Consider the following 19970-nt stretch of genomic DNA (forward strand, 5'->3'; position numbering starts at 1 on the left):
AAAAAAAAAAAAATATATCTAGAAGTTCATATTGTCCTCCCACTTTGTTTAAAATCCAATTTAATTTTTTTTCTTCAGACAAAAGAGGCAGTCAATAGTTAGAGAAGCCAAATCGAACAGCCTTAAATGAAAAAAGAAAACAAAACCAAAAAAAAAAAAAAAAAAACACAAAAAGAAAAAAGGGAAAAAAAAAAAAGAAAAAAAAAGAAAAGAAAAGAAAAACAGGAGCATCAGCAGCAAATCCATTTGCTGAAAACTTCATACATGGTGCTTGTGTCCCCAGACAGCGGGTGTTAGAAGTGGTGCACACAAGAGGTTTGGTTAAAGACTGCAGGATGATCACTTGGGGTTGGAGCTCGTCAGTTGTGGATCTTGATCGCTTTTTCCAGGTACGTGTAACGGCCTCTCTTTGGAGCTTTGTTGAAGTGGTCGAGTCCCAACCAAGGCCTCGGGTGTGACATGTTTCCTGTAGAGGCAGGAGAGAGAAGAGAGGAGACAGGGGATGGTGGTTAGGGAAGAGAACCTGCAGAGAAAGTGCAGTCTGTCTGTCTGTCAGTCTTGTTCACAGACAAAAACACAAACATTATGCCAGGCCTCGCCAACCTTGGACAAAGCGAGCAGAGCTGGCACACCTGGGTATTTTCCCTGGCATGCCAAGCCAAGCTATGTCCAAAAACTCAGTCACTTCCTGCATGCCAGTTCTTCTCTTACTCTTTCTGCAGTTCCATCAAAATGAAGGTCACACCTCCTGTGACTTCTTTTAAAGACCCCTATGTGCCACACAGCGTTAGCTAGGAAAATAAGCCATGATAAGGGTAAATCTAAATGAATTGGATGATAAGAGAGAGCTGACAGGCGTGTGGCATACATGTGCGAGTCCTGCTGGATGGGAGACTAAACACAGACATGGTCATTCCACCGACTGCCCGCTAACACGACAAGCTAACACTGTACTAGCACTGGAGCTACTCTGGACAGTTAACCTGTTGTGCAGTTACTGATGAAATTTACATGCACTGGGAAAAAGGTTTAAAGGCTATAGTTGTATGTTTATGAAACAACATAGATACACCACTGTCAATTACTCTGACCACTTATTTAAATGATGTCTTTGTGGCAGAAGAACTGGACAAATCAAGCAGCCAATACAGTGACATCCAGTGAAAAATTAGTTTTTATTGATTGTGTAGACCAGTCAAAGGGCTTCATGATTACACTCAAAGTCTGTAAATATGAACCAGAGACTACGCAGCTCAGCAATGGAAAGCTGGACAGGAATGGCAACTAAAATCAATGTTTAATTTTTTTTTTTTTTGTATTGAAATTTATATATCACCTTGAACTGCTTATTCCATTACATATCAACAAGATGTAGCGTGTGTGTGTATGTGCGCGTGTTAGAGTCACAAGGTAGCAGTTCATTAGAAGTCAGATACAGGAGGAGGTATAATTTCAATTTATAATGTGATGTAATGTACTGTGCGTATGACTACAGCTGTGGGCCTGCTGGCTATTAGCTGTAACTGAAATGGAAATCATCCTTCCTTGAAAAGACACATTTGAAAATTGTAACTGGTTTGCAGATGGTGAGAAAATACTGGATACATGGTTAACTGATGTGTCAGATGAAAACAGCAGCCAATTCCTGACACACAAACACGCCCTTACAACTGGTTAGATCTGTTAGTTCACTGACAATAGATGAGAGAATAGCACTGATACATGGACACACACACCCTGAAACAGGCTCAAAGTCAAATAGACACAATACCTGGCTGTGGCTCAAAGTCTTTCAGATTCACTTCATACTCCTCTTCGTTAATGTACTGTTGGCGCCCCATCATAACAATAGCAAATTTAAACTGGAAAAAAAAAGAAACCACACAAAGGTTATTTAAAACATTCAAACAACAAAAAAAAAACAGTTCAGTCGCTGTAAGCATTTCTTTTGTTAGGCACAGATATATGGTTAGGAGTGCAGTGGGCATGTTGTTGTTGTTATGGTTGAGAGTGCAGTGGGAACATTGTTGTTATGGTTGAGAGTGCAGTGGGAACATTGTTGTTGTTATGGTTGAGAGTGCAGTGGGAACATTGTTGTTGTTATGGTTGAGAGTGCAGTGGGAGCACTGTTATGGTTGAGAGTGCAGTGGGAACATTGTTGTTATGGTTGAGAGTGCAGTGGGAGCATTGTTGTTATGGTTGAGAGTGCAGTGGGAGCATTGTTGTTATGGTTGAGAGTGCAGTGGGAACACTGTTGTTATGGTTGAGAGTGCAGTGGGAACATTGTTGTTATGGTTGAGAGTGCAGTGGGAGCACTGTTGTTATGGTTGAGAGTGCAGTGGGAACATTGTTGTTATGGTTGAGAGTGCAGTGGGAACACTGTTGTTATGGTTGAGAGTGCAGTGGGAACATTGTTGTTATGGTTGAGAGTGCAGTGGGAGCACTGTTGTTATGGTTGAGAGTGCAGTGGGAGCATTGTTGTTATGGTTGAGAGTGCAGTGGGAGCACTGTTGTTATGGTTGAGAGTGCAGTGGGAGCACTGTTGTTATGGTTGAGAGTGCAGTGGGAACATTGTTGTTGTTATGGTTGAGAGTGCAGTGGGAACATTGTTGTTGTTATGGTTGAGAGTGCAGTGGGAGCACTGTTATGGTTGAGAGTGCAGTGGGAACATTGTTGTTATGGTTGAGAGTGCAGTGGGAGCATTGTTGTTATGGTTGAGAGTGCAGTGGGAGCATTGTTGTTATGGTTGAGAGTGCAGTGGGAGCATTGTTGTTATGGTTGAGAGTGCAGTGGGAGCATTGTTGTTATGGTTGAGAGTGCAGTGGGAGCACTGTTGTTATGGTTGAGAGTGCAGTGGGAGCACTGTTGTTATGGTTGAGAGTGCAGTGGGAACATTGTTGTTATGGTTGAGAGTGCAGTGGGAGCACTGTTGTTATGGTTGAGAGTGCAGTGGGAACATTGTTGTTATGGTTGAGAGTGCAGTGGGAACACTGTTGTTATGGTTGAGAGTGCAGTGGGAACATTGTTGTTATGGTTGAGAGTGCAGTGGGAGCACTGTTGTTATGGTTGAGAGTGCAGTGGGAACATTGTTGTTGTTATGGTTGAGAGTGCAGTGGGAGCACTGTTGTTATGGTTGAGAGTGCAGTGGGAGCACTGTTGTTATGGTTGAGAGTGCAGTGGGAACATTGTTGTTGTTATGGTTGAGAGTGCAGTGGGAACATTGTTGTTGTTATGGTTGAGAGTGCAGTGGGAACATTGTTGTTGTTATGGTTGAGAGTGCAGTGGGAGCATTGTTGTTGTTATGGTTGAGAGTGCAGTGGGAGCATTGTTGTTATGGTTGAGAGTGCAGTGGGAGCATTGTTGTTATGGTTGAGAGTGCAGTGGGAACATTGTTGTTGTTGTTATGGTTGAGAATGCAGTGGGAACATTGTTGTTGTTATGGTTGAGAGTGCAGTGGGAACATTGTTGTTGTTATGGTTGAGAGTGCAGTGGGAACATTGTTGTTGTTATGGTTGAGAGTGCAGTGGGAACATTGTTGTTGTTATGGTTGAGAGTGCAGTGGGAACATTGTTGTTGTTATGGTTGAGAGTGCAGTGGGAACATTGTTGTTGTTATGGTTGAGAGTGCAGTGGGAGCACTGTTATGGTTGAGAGTGCAGTGGGAACATTGTTGTTATGGTTGACAGTGCAGTGGGAACATTGTTGTTGTTATGGTTGAGAGTGCAGTGGGAGCACTGTTATGGTTGAGAGTGCAGTGGGAACATTGTTGTTATGGTTGACAGTGCAGTGGGAATGTTTTTATGGTTGACAGTGCAGTGGGAATGTTGTTATGGTTGACAGTGCAGTGGGAACATTGTTATTACAGGTAGGAGAGCAGTGGGAATGTTGTTATGGTTGACAGTGCAGTGGGAACATTGTTATTACAGGTAGGAGTGCAGTGGGAATGTTGGTATGGTTGACAGTGCAGTGGGAACATTGTTATTACAGGTAGGAATGCAGTGGGAATGTTGTTATTACAGGTAGGAGAGCAGTGGGAATGTTGTTATTACAGGTAGGAGAGCAGTGGGAATGTTATGGTTGCAAGTGCAGTGGGAATGTTGGTATGGGTGACAGCGTAGTGGGAGCGTTGTTGTTAAAGTTGACAATGTGATGGGATGTGGTAATGAGTATTTACCTTCTCAAACTCTTTTTCTTGGATGTCAAGCATCGTCTGGATCCTCCTCATCACCTCCCTGAAAGGCTCCCCCTAATCATACACACACACACACAAACAGCATGTGGTGTTTACACTAACTTAGACGACAGCTGGCGTGGACACAAACACACAAACATGCCCAAGAAAAGACAACACAGACACACGGTTTAACCCTACACGTACCTGACGAATCTTCAGCAAAAATGGAATCCCAAAGGTTCCGAAGACTTCCTTGTGGAAATGTGCAACTGGAATCAACATCTCATTCTCTTTGTCCAGGTCGACCTGGTCCAGAGGAATTTCCTAACACAGACACAACACACCTGACATCAGCAGGAAAAAAACCCCAAAAAAAACCACACACTGCAGAAACACACCCTGCCACTCATCTTTAACAACTGCAGCTCCTGTATGAAAACGTGCAGTGGACTTAACTGAGCTGTAGTGTTTGGGGGGAGAAAGCGGAGTGTTTGTGGACCCAGGCTCGTGCTCACCTCTATTCTGAACGTTCGACTGGCGGCTGGAGACAGACATTCTAGTAATTCATCCTCCTGGTGAACGCCAATTATTTTGTAGCTTACAATTTCTAAGAGCCTGTGAAAATAACCACACATTCTTTAGATAAACTGATAGATAAATAAACCACACATTCTGTAAACAACCAAATGAAAGTCAACGATACTGGGTGTCTGATTCATAAGCTCAAAAAAACAAAAAAACAAAACAAAAAACAAACAAACAAAAAAAAACAGCTAGGTTTGGTAAAACTGTGGCGGCCAGACCCACGTATCTGAGTTTACCTGAGCTTCTCTGAGCCTTTGTCAGAAAGTTCAACGGCTTTTTTACATTCCTCCAACAGGTCTCGGACACAGCCATGTTTGTCGGGGTATAGTGTGATCTCCTGTTGGGAGAGAAAAGGAAGAAAACAAAGGCAGATTCACAGTTTAGGAAAAACAACTTTGCCGACAGTACCAGCAGGGTTTGGTTTATTAGGTGTCAACTTTGGGGGGGGTGGGGGAGACAACATACAAACTCTTTAAATTCCCACAAGAGGTTATCACAAGCTGCTTCTTTTTACCTCCTCACGAAACTGGCTGTTGAGCCATATGGACTTGAAACTCCTCCTGTTCTCAAAGTCTGTAATCTTCATCTTCAGCTGTAAGAGGGGATAGAGGGAGAAGAGGAAAAGAGAAGAAAAAGAAACACAAACAAATGCAGAGTGCATGAATAAATAAATAAATCAAGTCCTCGGAGATCTACCAAGACAGCAGGGCTCAGGTTTCTCTGAAAAAGGGGGTGGAGAGTGGAGAAGTGGGCGGTACCTGCTGGTAGTAGAGCTTTTTGGGCTGTCGGGGTTTGAAGAACTGGAGCAGGTCTCTGAGAGTGCCTTCATAGTTATGCCTGAGAGGGTTACCTGGGCCATCTCTGTATCTGCAAATCAACAGTGAAACCCATTATCCCTCGGTTCCAGCACACATGCACGGACACGGCACGGGGACATGCCAAAGGATTCAATTAACGTGGTTTGGTCTTTTTGGGCACATACCCCTGGGACTTGAAGAACTGTAGGAGCATGGGGTCAGTGTTTAGCCTCTGAGCTACAGTCTTTGCCACCTGTGATAGAACAGAGAAACTTTTTTCAGCATTCCTACACTGACATCAAGAAAAGAGAAAGGGGGTGCAGTAGAAGAGGGATGGTTTGTTTCTTTAAAAAAAACCAAACAAACAAAAACCCACTGACCTGGAAGTAGTTCATTCGGTTTGAGAGTGTGACAACGAAGCCTGGGTCGTTGTGAATGGTTTTGTCACAGAAGATGACGTCGACGCGATGGTACAGGTCTCTGAAGTAGTCCTTTGCAGTTGGCAGCTCACTGGTGTCGTTTTCAGGGTCGTCCCTAGCAACAGCCAACAAGGGAAAGATTCATTACAGAGTCCTGATTAAAAAAAAAAAAGAAAGAAAAAAAAGAGAGAGAAAAATCTCTCAAAGGATGCAGGGAATTTTGCTACAGTAGAGGAGCCCTTACTTCTGAAACACAATAATGTCTCCATCCATAAGCTCATCCAGAGCTTTGTCCAGGGAGACGTCATAGTCTTGTATCCGCTCTGTTAAATTCGGTTTAACTTCCTGCAGCGATGAAAACGGAATTGCTTATTTTTAAAGTTTTATTTATAACAATATTAAAAAAATATCCCCAGCTCACAATTTTTTTTTTGGCTAGGCTACCTCAGTGCAGACCTTTTAAAGAAACATTTGACTGACTGTATGTTGGATATCAAGTGGGGCATTTTCAGTGACAAAATCAGCAAACAAAGGAGTAGAGTGTATATACCTCATAGAGGATAAGGCTAGTTCCCTGCTGAAACCCTGCTCTCTCACACATAACGGGCAGCAAGTCTCCTGTTTGACACAAACAAACAAAGCTCTGTTTAAAAATCTACTCCATCTCTTAACCACACCAATGACAGAATGAAAAAAAACAAACAGAGAAAACACTCCAGATCACTTACGTATTTTACAGGATATAGGCGTGTAGATATGTCCGCAATAATTTAAGTTTCTGGTTTTTGGATCATACATCTTCAAGAACAACATGACGTCATCTGAAAAGACAGCAAACGAAGATGAAGGGAAGCAGGGCACGTTTTAAGAACACGGCCGAGGGTTGGGCACCGTGCTGATCCACGGGGGCAGGACCCCTGTGACCCTCATACTTACGGTCTTTGTCGAACTTGGGTAACGTTGCACCGCTGGCCGCCATCTCTGGATCCACCGTTTCCAGAAATATTGTCCAGGGATTCTCGTTGTCACTTAAGTCAATCATCTGCACATAAAACCATACACATTTTCACGACCGTCATAAGTTTGAACACCCAAACATGCACTTTACAGCTTCACAGAGATTGAGGCAATTTACGACTTGTGTATTTCTACAGAAGTTTTTTCTTTTATCAAGCCAGCCAACAAGGGGTCTCCAAGGGCGACCAGTAGAAGGACTTACAGACTTATTGGAATCAGCCTCGTAGTCCAGCATGGCTGGCCTTTTCGTGCCGTTGCTTCTGGCCTGCATCGGCCACAGCCTCATCTGGTCCTGTGGGAAACCCTGTAGGACAGGACCACAACATTTTACATCTGCCCAAACACACAGCACTGAAAACCTCTGCCCAAACACACAGCACTGAAAAGCTCTGCCCAAACACACACAGCACCGAAAACCTCTGCACAAACACACAGCACAGAACATTGACACAAACACTGTGGCCAAACACGCCTGCTCTCAGTCGCGGTGTCACGTGGTATCATTTCACCAAAGACGCCTGCTCTCAGTCGCGGTGTTATGTGGTACCATTTCACCAAAGACGCCTGCTCTCAGTCGCGGTGTCACGTGGTACCATTTCACCAAACACGCCTGCTCTCAGTCGCGGTGTCACGTGGTATCATTTCACCAAAGACGCCTGCTCTCAGTCGCGGTGTCACGTGGTATCATTTCACCAAAGACACCTGCTCTCAGTCGCGTAGTCACGTGGTATCATTTCACCAAAGACGCCTGCTCTCAGTCGCGGTGTTATGTGGTACCATTTCACCAAACACGCCTGCTCTCAGTCGCGGTGTCACATGGTATCATTTCACCAAAGATGCCTGCTCTCAGTCGCGGTGTCACATGGTATCATTTCACCAAAGACGCCTGCTCTCAGTCGCAGTGTCACGTGGTATCATTTCACCAAACACGCCTGCTCTCAGTCGCGGTGTCACATGGTATCATTTCACCAAAGACGCCTGCTCTCAGTCGCAGTGTCACATGGTATCATTTCACCAAAGACGCCTGCTCTCAGTCGCGGTGTCACGTGGTATCATTTCACCAAACACGCCTGCTCTCAGTCGCAGTGTCACGTGGTATCATTTCACCAAAGACGCCTGCTCTCAGTCGCGGTGTCACATGGTATCATTTCACCAAAGACGCCTGCTCTCAGTCGCGGTGTTATGTGGTACCATTTCACCAAACACGCCTGCTCTCAGTCGCGGTGTCACATGGTATCATTTCACCAAAGACACCTGCTCTCAGTCGCGGTGTCACGTGGTATCATTTCACCAAAGACGCCTGCTCTCAGTCGCGGTGTCACGTGGTATCATTTCACCAAACACGCCTGCTCTCAGTCGCGGTGTCACGTGGTACCATTTCACCAAAGACGCCTGCTCTCAGTCGCGGTGTCACGTGGTACCATTTCACCAAAGACGCCTGCTCTCAGTCGCGGTGTCACGTGGTATCATTTCACCAAACACGCCTGCTCTCAGTCGCGTAGTCACGTGGTATCATTTCACCAAAGACGCCTGCTCTCAGTCGCGGTGTTATGTGGTATCATTTCACCAAAGACGCCTGCTCTCAGTCGCGGTGTTATGTGGTACCATTTCACCATGTGATTGCCATTTATGCCTGCTGCTTCTGCAGCCTGTAGCTCCAGCTCAGATCTGCAGCGATTTCTGTCTGTCTTTACTGGCTCCTGTCAGGTCACTGGGAAACACATACACTGTAGAAGTAGTATGAAGAGACTGTTGTACGTGTGTGTGTTTTTAACTTGATGCACGTTTCGCTGTACGTGATATACTGATACAGACCCAGATTAGAGAGAGAGAGAGAGAGAGAGAGAGAGAGAGAGCAGGAGCTTACCATGGTCTGTGAGAGGTTCTGCACAAACTCAGCCAGGGTGGAACTCTTCAGGACTTTAAACACTGTGTATTTCACTTTCTCTTCGTCGTACATGTCATTACCCTGGTGGCCACAGAACTGGTCCTCCGTCACCATCTGCCAAAAACACAAGCACTGTCATTACACACACTTTGTGAGGAGGGTTTTAGGGCTGGGGAGATGGCAGTTTTGGGAATGGTGGAGTTCTAAGTTAGGGGGTGGGGCTGTGCTTATGGATCAGTTGTTGCTGAGGTGTTAAAAGGTGGAACTGTACCTGCACTTGCATGTAGAGGTGGGCCTCCTGGCGCTCCTTCCGTTTCTGAGCCTCCACCCTCTTCTCCTCCTGCAGCCGCTCCACCAGCTGCTGTGGTATGTCCATGTCTGTGACTGGCTGCAACACTTCACCTGGACAGAGAACAAACAAAAATAATACTAATCACAGGGCCCTAAGACAGGAAGCCAGTCAGAGATTGAGCAGTCTGTAAAGCAAACACAACCTCTGGATCTAAAACATTTTTGAGACGTGTTAACTTTGTGTCATTAGGCGTCTGTTCCTGAGCAATTAAGAGCTTGCACTCAGTGATCAACCAACTCCACACTGATGTACCATGAAGAAATAAAACCAGGCAATACAAGCTCTTCAAAACAAGGATAGAACTGACACAACCCAACATGCACCTATACTACTACTGCTACAACACACACACACACACACACACACAGAGAGAGAAACCAGAGTCTGGGGGTCACTCACTCAGTTTGGACTCTCTGATATAAACCAGCATGTATGCGTTTGTGCAGTGGCGCACGGACAGGTCGTCGTCATGGCCGCCGTAGTTGTGTTCAATGGCCTCTTCTTTGGTGCAACGAGAAACGACGTCATCATCAAACTTGCACCACTGAAAGGGAAGAGCGCATTAGCACAACAAAATTGTGGGGAAAAAAGGGGGCATAAAGTTTGTATAGCAGTTTTTAGTCTATTCACATGCATCTGACAATTTACATGCACGTGTTTAAAACGAGACACAAACACTCATAACTCCATTAAAACAGACACTACACTGGGAGTTATGGGGTTGCAGTCTTAAAGCAACAGTTGAACATTTGAACTATTATGCAGATTACGACTCTAAGACAAAGAAGAAGAGGAAAGGGTTCTCACTATTGGCTGCGTGACACTCACTTTGCCGTCTCCTTTCGGGTTCAGATAGACCACGTAGTGGCCACCGTGGTTGTCCCCGCTGTGAACCAGAACGGCATGGAGGATGTAATTGGCTGGGTCTTTAGCGTCAGGTTTCTGTAGGAACTCATCCAGAGGTAACTGCTCTGGGAACTCAAACCTGTGGGATCAAAGGTTCACTTCATCAACATCCACAGCACACCAAAATCACATCAGATCTGACACAGAGAGAGTAAGTGAGTGAGTGAGTGTGTGTGTGTGTTTTCCTTCAATGGTGTCTCTCTCACTAGGCCCTTCAGGACTGTGTAAACTTAGTACTCAGTCGATAAGCACGTCATTTAGATGAGTCACACCGCCCAATATATTTACAGAAAAAATAACCCTCTTTCTGGAAAGTGCATCATTTTACTGCTCAGTTCCTGCAAGCATACAGAAACTGATATTGGCTCTCCAGAATACTTATCACCTCTCAATCTCTTACATCCGTAAAACCAAATCTGTAGTCATTCCACAAATAGTTTATATAAATTGGCAATAGTCAGAGATACGTGTACTTTACTCTATGGCCTTGCAGAATGTTCTCCATTTCACTCCTGTATTAACACTGGGAGATCAGCGAAGGCAGACAGAATGAGAGACTCCGTACCTGTCGTTGATCTTGATGTTTTGGTCGGTCTGTGGGTCGTACATGAATCTCATCAGCTGCAAGTGTAGGATGGGCGGGAAAGTTAGGAACTTCACCCCCTTCTCAGCTTCCTGAAAAAAGAGAGAGGGAGCCAGCTCCATCAGTCTGTAGATGAGGTAGAGTATGAGAGTGTGTGTGTGTGTGTGTAGCTGAGTGAGTCAGAGTGTAAGTGCGATCGTCACCTGTAGGCCATGTTCCCCTGCATCATACTTGTTATCCCCGTCCAGCTGCTCCACCGCCACATAGTCCTTAAAAGACTCAAAGACTGCATGGCACAGAGACACAGTCTCATTATGAGCCTCACACTCACTATATACAGACAGCACAGGCAGACACTCACTACACACTACATACAGACAGCACAGGCAGACACTCACACTCACTACATACAGACAGCACAGGCAGACACTCACACTCACTACATACAGACAGCACAGGCAGACACTCACACTCACTATATACAGACAGCACAGGCAGACACTCACACTCACTAGATACAGACAGCACAGGCAGACACTCACACTCACTAGATACAGACAGCACAGGCAGACACTCACACTCACTACATACAGACAGCACAGGCAGACACTCACACTCACTACATACAGACAGCACAGGCAGACACTCACACTCACTACATACAGACAGCACAGGCAGACACTCACACTCACTACATACAGACAGCACAGGCAGACACTCACACTCACTACATACAGACAGCACAGGCAGACACTCACACTCACTACATACAGACAGCACAGGCAGACACTCACACTCACTATATACAGACAGCACAGGCAGACACTCACACACACACACACTACACAGACAGCAGACAGGCAGACACTCACACACACACACTACACAGACAGCACAGAAAGACAGACACTCACACACACACTACACAGACAGCACAGACAGACAGACACTCACACACACTACACAGACAGCACAGAGACACTCACACACTAGATACAGAGAACAGAGGCAGACACTCACACACACTATATACAGAGAGCAGAGACAGACACTCACACACACACTATATACAGAAAGTCACTCATTCACACACTTTATACAGAGAGCAGAGACAGTCACAGTCTCTCTCTCTCCCTCTCACACTCACACACACAGTACAGACAGCAGTGAGGATCTCTGTCTAACACACACACACACACACAGTACAGAGAGCAGACAGTCTCTGTCTAACACACACAAACAAACACTAGAGAGAGCAGACAGTCACTGTGTATTTCCCATACAGTAAACAGACAAGAGCTGGAGGCACATGACGCTGTGACATCTGACGGTTTATTCAGTGCTGTACCATGACTCTCTAAGCACTTTAACAGACTGGTAATTAGATGTGTGTCTGAAATAGGCTGCAAGTATGTAGAACATCACTACAAATGACAGAAAACACCACCAAATGGTACTTAGAGAGGCGCTTTCCAAGTGTTAAATAACAAATCCATTTTCACACGCTAAACAAATCCGCAGTCAAAGCGGTGAAGCATAAGGGACAGACAGATTTTTGAAGGACAGTTTTTGGCCCTGGCAGCAGAGTGACATGAGTACTTACTGTTTTTCTTTCCTTTTATACTGAGCTGAATGTCGTAGTAATCTTCTATCCGCTCAGATCTATAGTCCACATGCTTACACTGTATATAGGACTGTAAAAGTGGGAGGAGAAAGAGAGAAAGAGAGAAAGGGAGAGAGAGAAAAAAAAAAGCTCTTTCAGGTGAGTGGGCGGGAAAAAAAAAAAAAAAAAATCAGAGGATGAAGAGCACATTCACTGCTGTCACAGCACACTTACCACCATCTTTCCTCTAAAGAGCTTTGGAATAGTGCCTTCCACACAAGTTCCCTTCATCTTATTCTCCACGTTGTCCAACAGCTACAAACAGAAAAAGAGCTATTAAAAAAAACGAGCAGGTCAGATCTGCGTTGTGTGTTGAGCGTAGAGTGCCATTCGCACAACGTGCTGAACTGCACGGTCACACCGTACCAACACGACTACCAAAGCCACGATGAAATGGGAAAGGAAAAAACAAAAAAACAAAAAAACCCAAAACTCACCACTCTGCACAATTCCTGTACGTCATGCTGCATGAAACTGTCCAGAGTCTCCCAACTGGAAAAAGCACAGGGGGAAAAAAAAAAAGAGGTATATGTAATCTGACCGCAATGTCAAGTCCACATGACAAAGGCGTTGCACACAAATGGTACAGAGCACATGACCAGAGACACCTACCCAAAAGACTTAGTGAGCTTCTTTGTGCCCACAGGCTTATCACTGTGTTGGAGCTCATAGAAAACCCTCTGCAGGGCTAGGGGAACACTTTTTGAGGAGTCATCACCCTCAGTGGGCATCATATACACGGCCTAAAAAAGAGAGGAGAAAGCATGCAGTCTGTTTAGTGTACACAGAGGTGGACAGATTGGCTCCACCATGGCTGTGGGGTGTGGTGTGGCTGTGATTTAACCAAAAGAGCCCAATGGTGGTTGTAGCTGTGATTTCACTGTATGCTTTCCACAGTGGCTGCGAGGAGTGGAGTAGCTGTGATTTCACTGTAAGGACTCCACGGTGACTGTGGTGTGTGTACGGTGTGGCTGTGTACAGGTGCTCCTTACCCTCCGTAGCTGGTTTGTGAAGAAGAGTGTCTGTAGTAAACTGTTCATGTAACAAGTGGCTCCTTGGTTTTTCAGTCCCACATAACCAGTATGCTTCTTCGAATCCCACCTGCACTCAGAGAAAAACACCAAACCCACTCAGTAAAAGCAGGCCTTCAGCCAGCTCCAAAATAGCATTCAATTAAAAAAAAAAAAAAAAAAAAAAAAAAAGGACATTCGTCTGACTCATACTGAAATTCACAGGGAACTTCCACAAACGTGACTCATATGTAAAACAGTATTATTAGGAATTTGTAATTAGACACGTGTGAATGGCTTGACTTACGCCACTCCGTGAGGGGCGTCGGCCTGGACATAAACCTCGAAGGTGACCTTATCATCTTCTATAAAGCCTCTCTCTGGATCAGTCACATCCTGACAATGGTAACATAGCACGAGTCAGACAAGACATCAAACCAGACATACAGAGTTATTAAAGACATGGAAGAATCCAACATTACGGCAAAGGAGACCAAACATACTAGAGGCAACATGCTGTTTTGATTTCTCATTGTAATCGCAGTATAAATAAAGTGGCCCGAGAGAGAAAAAGCGTTGGTGAGGTTTGTCAGCTCTGTGAGAGAGAGGCAGACTTACGCTCCACGACATGAAGTTTGAGAAGCCCCAGTCGTTCTCTTTGTGGAAAAACAGATGGCTAATGCGCCGGCTGAAGGACTTCTCGTCGTCTTTGTAGTTGATGATTTTGAGCATGGCCTGAGCGTGGCATGACCAGGACCTGAGAAAACACCAGACGTTTCAAACACTGATCTGTAAACGCACATTCATATGTCCGACACGATAATCTACGGAAATTAAAAACACTGATCTGTAAAAGCACATTCATATGTCTGACACGATAATCTACGGAAATTAAAAACAATGATCTGTAAGCACATTCGCATCTCTGACATAACCCACAAAAATTAAAAAACAAACAAACAAAAAAAAGACTTGTGATGCCACCTTTAGCGTGAGAATCTAATCTCCCGTTTTATCAGATACACGATGATGACAACAGTGGCAATGTTATTAGACAAATAAGACATGCTGACAGTCAGAAAACAGTAGGGTCCATATTTAATTCCATTTGGAAAAAAATGACTGAAGAGAGTATCTCGTCCAATTGCAGTTAATCTTAAAAAAAATCCTTTTTTTAGTGTCAGTAGGCAGGGATGTTTATGTAAGACCACTAGTTGCAAGTCACTTGATGACATAGCAATGGAGACACACAACTATGCCTGGCATTTTATGCCTTCCTAACATGTGGCCGGTGAGATACCAAACTAGCCATAATTCAGAGACCATACTTTTCCAATCCACTGCATGTCTAAATGCAGACTTGCTGGTCGGACGGACTGTGTTTATTGACAGAACTGCTTACGTAGAATCAGACTCTGCGTTGCACTGCAGGAAGAAGCCCACGCTCTTCTGATGAGGTCTGTCGGGGTAGAAGCGGGGCATTACCATAATCTTCCAGGGCAGGTTCCGAACGAAGCAGGACGGGCTCAGCACAGACTCACTCAGCCGACTGAAACGCTCCACCACAAACCTGAAAGTGGCCTCTGAGCGCCAGCTAGTGTCTGTATTCACAAACAAACACCACGGTTACGACACACGGCCGCTCGTCTAGGCCTAATGACACTCCACTCAAGCCTTTCTCCTGTATGTTGTTAGACTGTTCCCATCACTAAAATGTACACGCTACACAACGGCTTCTTTAGCAATGTCTAGCTCAGCTATATGGTCAGTGGGTTATTAGGCAACAACCAAACCAGTGCTCTGACGTGTTAAGAAGAGGTCAAATGTTGGGAACACTGCTGAAACTGTCTTAGATTACGTATTAACACATCAGCAGTCCTAACAAAATTTCTGATTCAGAATTCACAACTAGCTTCCTTTTTTTTTTTTTTTTTTTTCTTTAGTCATTAATTACTCATAATATATTCTTTTAAGTTTCTCCTTACCATCCTCCATGTCTTCCTCTGTATTGTTGTGCCCATCTGCCATAGCCACGTTCCCGTTGATGACAGGGTTTGGAGGGATTCTTGGGGGATCATCTGTGTCCCCAGCTGAGGAGGGAAAAATAAACAAACAAGTAAATAAAAAATAAAGGGAGGAAAACAATTTAGCCAATGCGAAAAGGCTTTTACTGCCTCTCACCTGTCTAGTGCAGCAATTGCATTATGCATGTTTCAATTACCATTCCTATGAATGGAAACCTGGCCAAGAGCTCCAGGTCTTTCAGTGTTTACAATCTCCTGACACTCACTCATAACATGCTAAGAAAATCCAAAACAAAGGGGGGCAGGTTAATGATATGAGAAATGCACAACGTGTCTTTCCCCAGCTGCACTTTGCACATCCACAACATCCTGGGTGTAACTGCTTAGGGCACATGAAACTGCCACATGTTGTCTTTTTTAAACACCACTGTTTAATTTTAGGCTATATTTTACAGAGCAGTATCACAGGGACACTGTTAGATAAACTGATCTGTGTCAACGTAAACAAGTCACACATACAAGCCTTTAAACTGCTCTGTTATGGCTTAGTTACCAGAAACTCCAGCATTTAACACTGAAAAACTACCATGGGCTCAACTGACCTACTTCATTCCAGGGAGAGAAAAATGAAATGAAATCAGCATCGTTGTCTCTGTAAAAGGTCTTTCAACCATTATTTGGGTTCTCAAAGGATACGTTTAATCAAATCTCTTGGCATAAAATGCTTACTTCTGTGAGTCATTAAATGACACTGCACATGTTGTACTACTCAAAGACAATGCTTGGCAGGACTGGCTATATTTGCTGATTCAGATGGTGTGACCGACAATTTGGAAACAGGAATCCATATTGGTTAACTATGTAGTCACGAAATCACGTTCAAAATGACATAAAGCAACATTAAGCATCCCGTACGATTCAGTAATGGCTGGACAACAAACCCTCTATGGAAAGAAATGAATTAGAAACGCCCCCATGTAAGCCGTGGTAGAAAAACTTCAGCGAAATGGACGTGACAATTGTAAATACCCTAATGCAGGTCATTTAGTAGTTAGCCTTATTTGCACAACAAAGCTATTATAACAAGCGCAAAAATAGAAATAAACTCTACAAAACACCAGACTACCAAAATCGGATCATTAAAAATGGCGAGCCCCACGCGATGTTTCTTTATACAATGAAGCAGCAAATCCCCCGCGCTGAGTCGGTGCGAGCTCTACACGCGGGCCTTGCCGCAGCCTCATCACAAGTATGGTCCAGTTTTACCGTATCATCATCGGGGTCTTTACAAAACCAGGGCTACCGAAATGAGACACCATCCTGTCCTAGAAATAAAATAGTGCTAAATCATGTCGGTAATCGGTCATTTGTCATCAAGCTGATCAACATGCGAAAAAAAAACGTTTTATTACGGTCGCAAAACTCATTCTGCGACTTATCGTTAGCCGTCAAGCTAACTATTATTTCCCTAAGCTTTTAAGCTGTCGTTCGCAACGACGAAGAGGCATCTTACCCAGCAAGCTAGAGAAATAACCAGCGAGCTTTGATCAACGTTTGCTAACCTGGGGCACAAAATATGACTTCAGCCGTAAACATAAACAAACACATACGCAAGCAGGCCTTGCATAAAACCGATCATTGCGATAGTGTCCACCATCTTGGAATATAATTGCCAAACACTCCCCCTGCAGCAGCAGCTAACTTCTGACGAGCCTAAACGAGCCCGGCATTAATCCGAAACATCCACATAAAGTACCGCGTAACTCTACAGTTTATCCATAACCTTTGATTTTCTATGAAACTACTGTTAATTGCAGAAGGCTGTTAACTTTACTCTTTGTGACTAATGCCTGCATTTGACCATTCGGTTCAAATCCTCAACCGATTGTCAGCCCAGTAAGGAGCTACAGAACGCTAGTTGCCCACGTAAACTAGAAAAAATGGAAAAAGAATTAGATAAATGAGTTAGACGTGACTAATGTTACCTTATTTGGACGAAATAAAAAGTAATGATGCCAATCAGTTGGGACAGCAGCCCCGTACAGAAGGTGTGCTAACTACTTAATCGTATGAGAACTGTTACAACCTCTCACCTAGCATTTCCCTCCAGATTTGATTAGGGTAGCACAGATCGCAATCTTAACACTTCTAGGATATTATCGTTTTCCAAGACACCAAATCGCTTAACGCTTAAAACAGACCGCTCCCCTGTTTTAATAAATCGACTGAAGAATTATCAAGGGAACCGGTTCGCTGGGTTTAACAGCTAAACTAATGGTGGCTTGCATTAGTTATCAAACACGTAATATTTTGAAAGGCTGGATCGAGACGACAAAATATATTACAGTCAGCAACATTCAGGCAAAGCCTGAATTTGTAAAACATATGACTAATCGTTCAAAACTTGAGAGATTAGCAGGTCATCAGCAAGCTGCGCCACGTTTCTGTCCTGACTATCTGCTGAATAACTCTCTTACCAGTAAACCATCTTATAAACAAACCGTTTTACCACTGCAAGTATGGCCTCCATGTTACAACCTTCAACTACATACAGAACACAGTGAAAACATGGAAACTAGATATTCTGCTGCACAATTTCTAAAAGGGAATCTCTCAGGTTCTGCAATACCCCTGGCAAATATCACAATTTAGCGATAGCAAGTTAGCTAGCCATGTTAAAACGGCAAGCTAACACAAACCTAACGCTAAGATAGTTCAGCCGCGTTAGCTAGTTAGCATAGCTAACGTTATAACGTTAATGAGGTCAAAACATGCGACAAAGCAGCTTGCTAGGCACTCGCTAGCTAGCTATCGGAGATCAAATAATAACGGTTAGTTTTATTTTGCCAGATGGCTCCATTCTACAGTGGCTAATTATCATAACTTATAGAACTTATAGAGCACGATTTGTGAATAAACTTGAAAGGAACAAATTATCAACTAGTGAGAGCTTCTCTAACACGAGGCCTATCCTTACCCTCCATCTCCATGTCCTCGGGTTCGCTAAGCTGTTGCTCGCCGGCTTTCTGCTGCTGTTGCTGAGTGTGATGGTGGTTCATGTTGGCAGCGGTCGTGATGTGATGAAGCCTGTTGTCTTTGTTCCCCTCTACCTTATCTAGTGTCGGATCCGAGGGGAGAAGGGTCCGGGGTAGTTGGTGGGGTGTCGGAGGATGCGGAGGTGGGGTAAACAGGTCGAGCCTTGGCGGCTGGGCCTGTACTAAGACGACCTCGGCCTTTTCTGCTGTCAGCGCCGGGGATTGTGGAAGGGAGGCCGGTGGGGGAGCAGGCAGAGAAACGCGGACGTATTTACTCGCTATTCGCCCAATCTCGGCGCCTTGATGGGGATACTAATACTAACGGTGGTGGATAACTGGGCTCCAATACCAGGAGGCCCGATAAATTAAGTCCGACTTTACCCCAAGAAATATGGGGCAGGAGACGAAGTGAGAGAAATTCAACTCACAACAACCTGCAGCCGGGAAAACAAATACCCTGTTTATAGCTAGCTGCTGCTAGGTAGCTGAGCTAGCAAAAGTGACAGAACAAGAGATACTGCAGCGCATACGCCTCCAGTACAAATTTAAATACAACTTTCCTTGCAATATTTCCAGTCCGTATGCTCCTCCGATAGTCCCTCTTCTGGGGGGGAGCGGAGAAAAAAGCTATCCATTCAAACCAGATTCTAATTTGAAAACGTACTAATTCAGAAGTTTAAAGTGATAGAGATGCGCCCCCTTAACCTCGATGTAACCACACATTAAATCTGTGTGCAAGTCTAATATCTAAATTCAGCGAGCAGTCGCATTGAAAATGTGTTTCAATGTAAAATATTTTGCCCGGTCACGGCCAGAGCCTCTCTCACCCGCTCCCGTGGTTTGTGATGTTCAGTTTGAGGTAAAACTCAAAATGGCGGTCGCGCTCCTCTCTGAAATGTCACATCCGCATGGAGAGCTCAACACTTGTGCACACTATAACCAGCACCAATACATGCACAGATTCACGCTGTATTCTATGGGAATATTTTAAAACTGACAATTATAAAACAAAATAAACATTCCGTTCTGCTTTTCTCCATTATGAATTAAACATTAAATTTAAAAATGTTTACTGATTTTGTTTGGTTTGCAGCTTGATATTTGTTCATGCTGTTACATCCTATTGCTGAAAAAGTTCCCTTAGATATTTACTTACGGTTGCATCAGTTATGGAGTCATGGGGTCACCATTTCTACTCCTGCATGGGAGCTGAGTAGGTTGAATGTGCACCGTAGATATATGATACTAAAATTACAGTGAAAAATTTCCACCCACTCCTGATAAAGACCACCCTAATTAGCTGTGTAAAATTATGAAAACTAAGTAAAATGAGACTAATTTCAATATACAAATACTGTGTTATGGTTCAGTGGTCGTTCACGGGAAAATATAGTTCTTTACTTTTAATAATAATGATTATATGTGCAAAATAGCCCGGCAATTCATTCCTTTTTTTTAAATTATACTTGTCTTTATTATATGCTCTTAAAAAAGGAAGAAAGAAAGAACCCCAGGATA

The 19970-nt window shown here is 44.1% G+C and overlaps 1 protein-coding gene across 2 annotated transcripts; it reads right to left on the reverse strand.

The window, feature by feature from the left end:
* Positions 1-217: 217 nt before the first annotated feature.
* Positions 218-19271, reverse strand: usp7 (ubiquitin specific peptidase 7 (herpes virus-associated)). Of its 2 annotated transcripts, none has more exons than XM_030790313.1 (31): positions 18395-19271; positions 15379-15483; positions 14796-14994; positions 14012-14150; positions 13701-13789; positions 13376-13484; positions 12996-13126; positions 12821-12875; positions 12558-12638; positions 12324-12414; positions 10924-11006; positions 10703-10812; positions 10060-10216; positions 9631-9775; positions 9151-9281; positions 8859-8993; positions 7194-7295; positions 6911-7016; positions 6703-6795; positions 6525-6592; positions 6219-6319; positions 5936-6089; positions 5741-5808; positions 5517-5625; positions 5273-5350; positions 4995-5095; positions 4689-4788; positions 4378-4497; positions 4174-4245; positions 1772-1862; positions 218-466 (listed from the first exon to the last, which is right to left on the reverse strand). In XM_030790313.1, exons 1-31 carry the CDS (start codon positions 18474-18476, stop codon positions 360-362), a joined length of 3312 nt encoding a protein of 1103 aa, XP_030646173.1. In that variant the 5' UTR covers positions 18477-19271; the 3' UTR covers positions 218-359. The 2 variants fall into 2 exon arrangements, with proteins under 2 accessions (XP_030646173.1, XP_030646172.1); XM_030790312.1 differs by having other exon boundaries at positions 10039-10216.
* Positions 19272-19970: the final 699 nt, after the last annotated feature.

This window comes from Chanos chanos, chromosome 13 (assembly GCF_902362185.1).
Source record: "Chanos chanos chromosome 13, fChaCha1.1, whole genome shotgun sequence".
Lineage (NCBI taxonomy): Eukaryota > Metazoa > Chordata > Actinopteri > Gonorynchiformes > Chanidae > Chanos > Chanos chanos.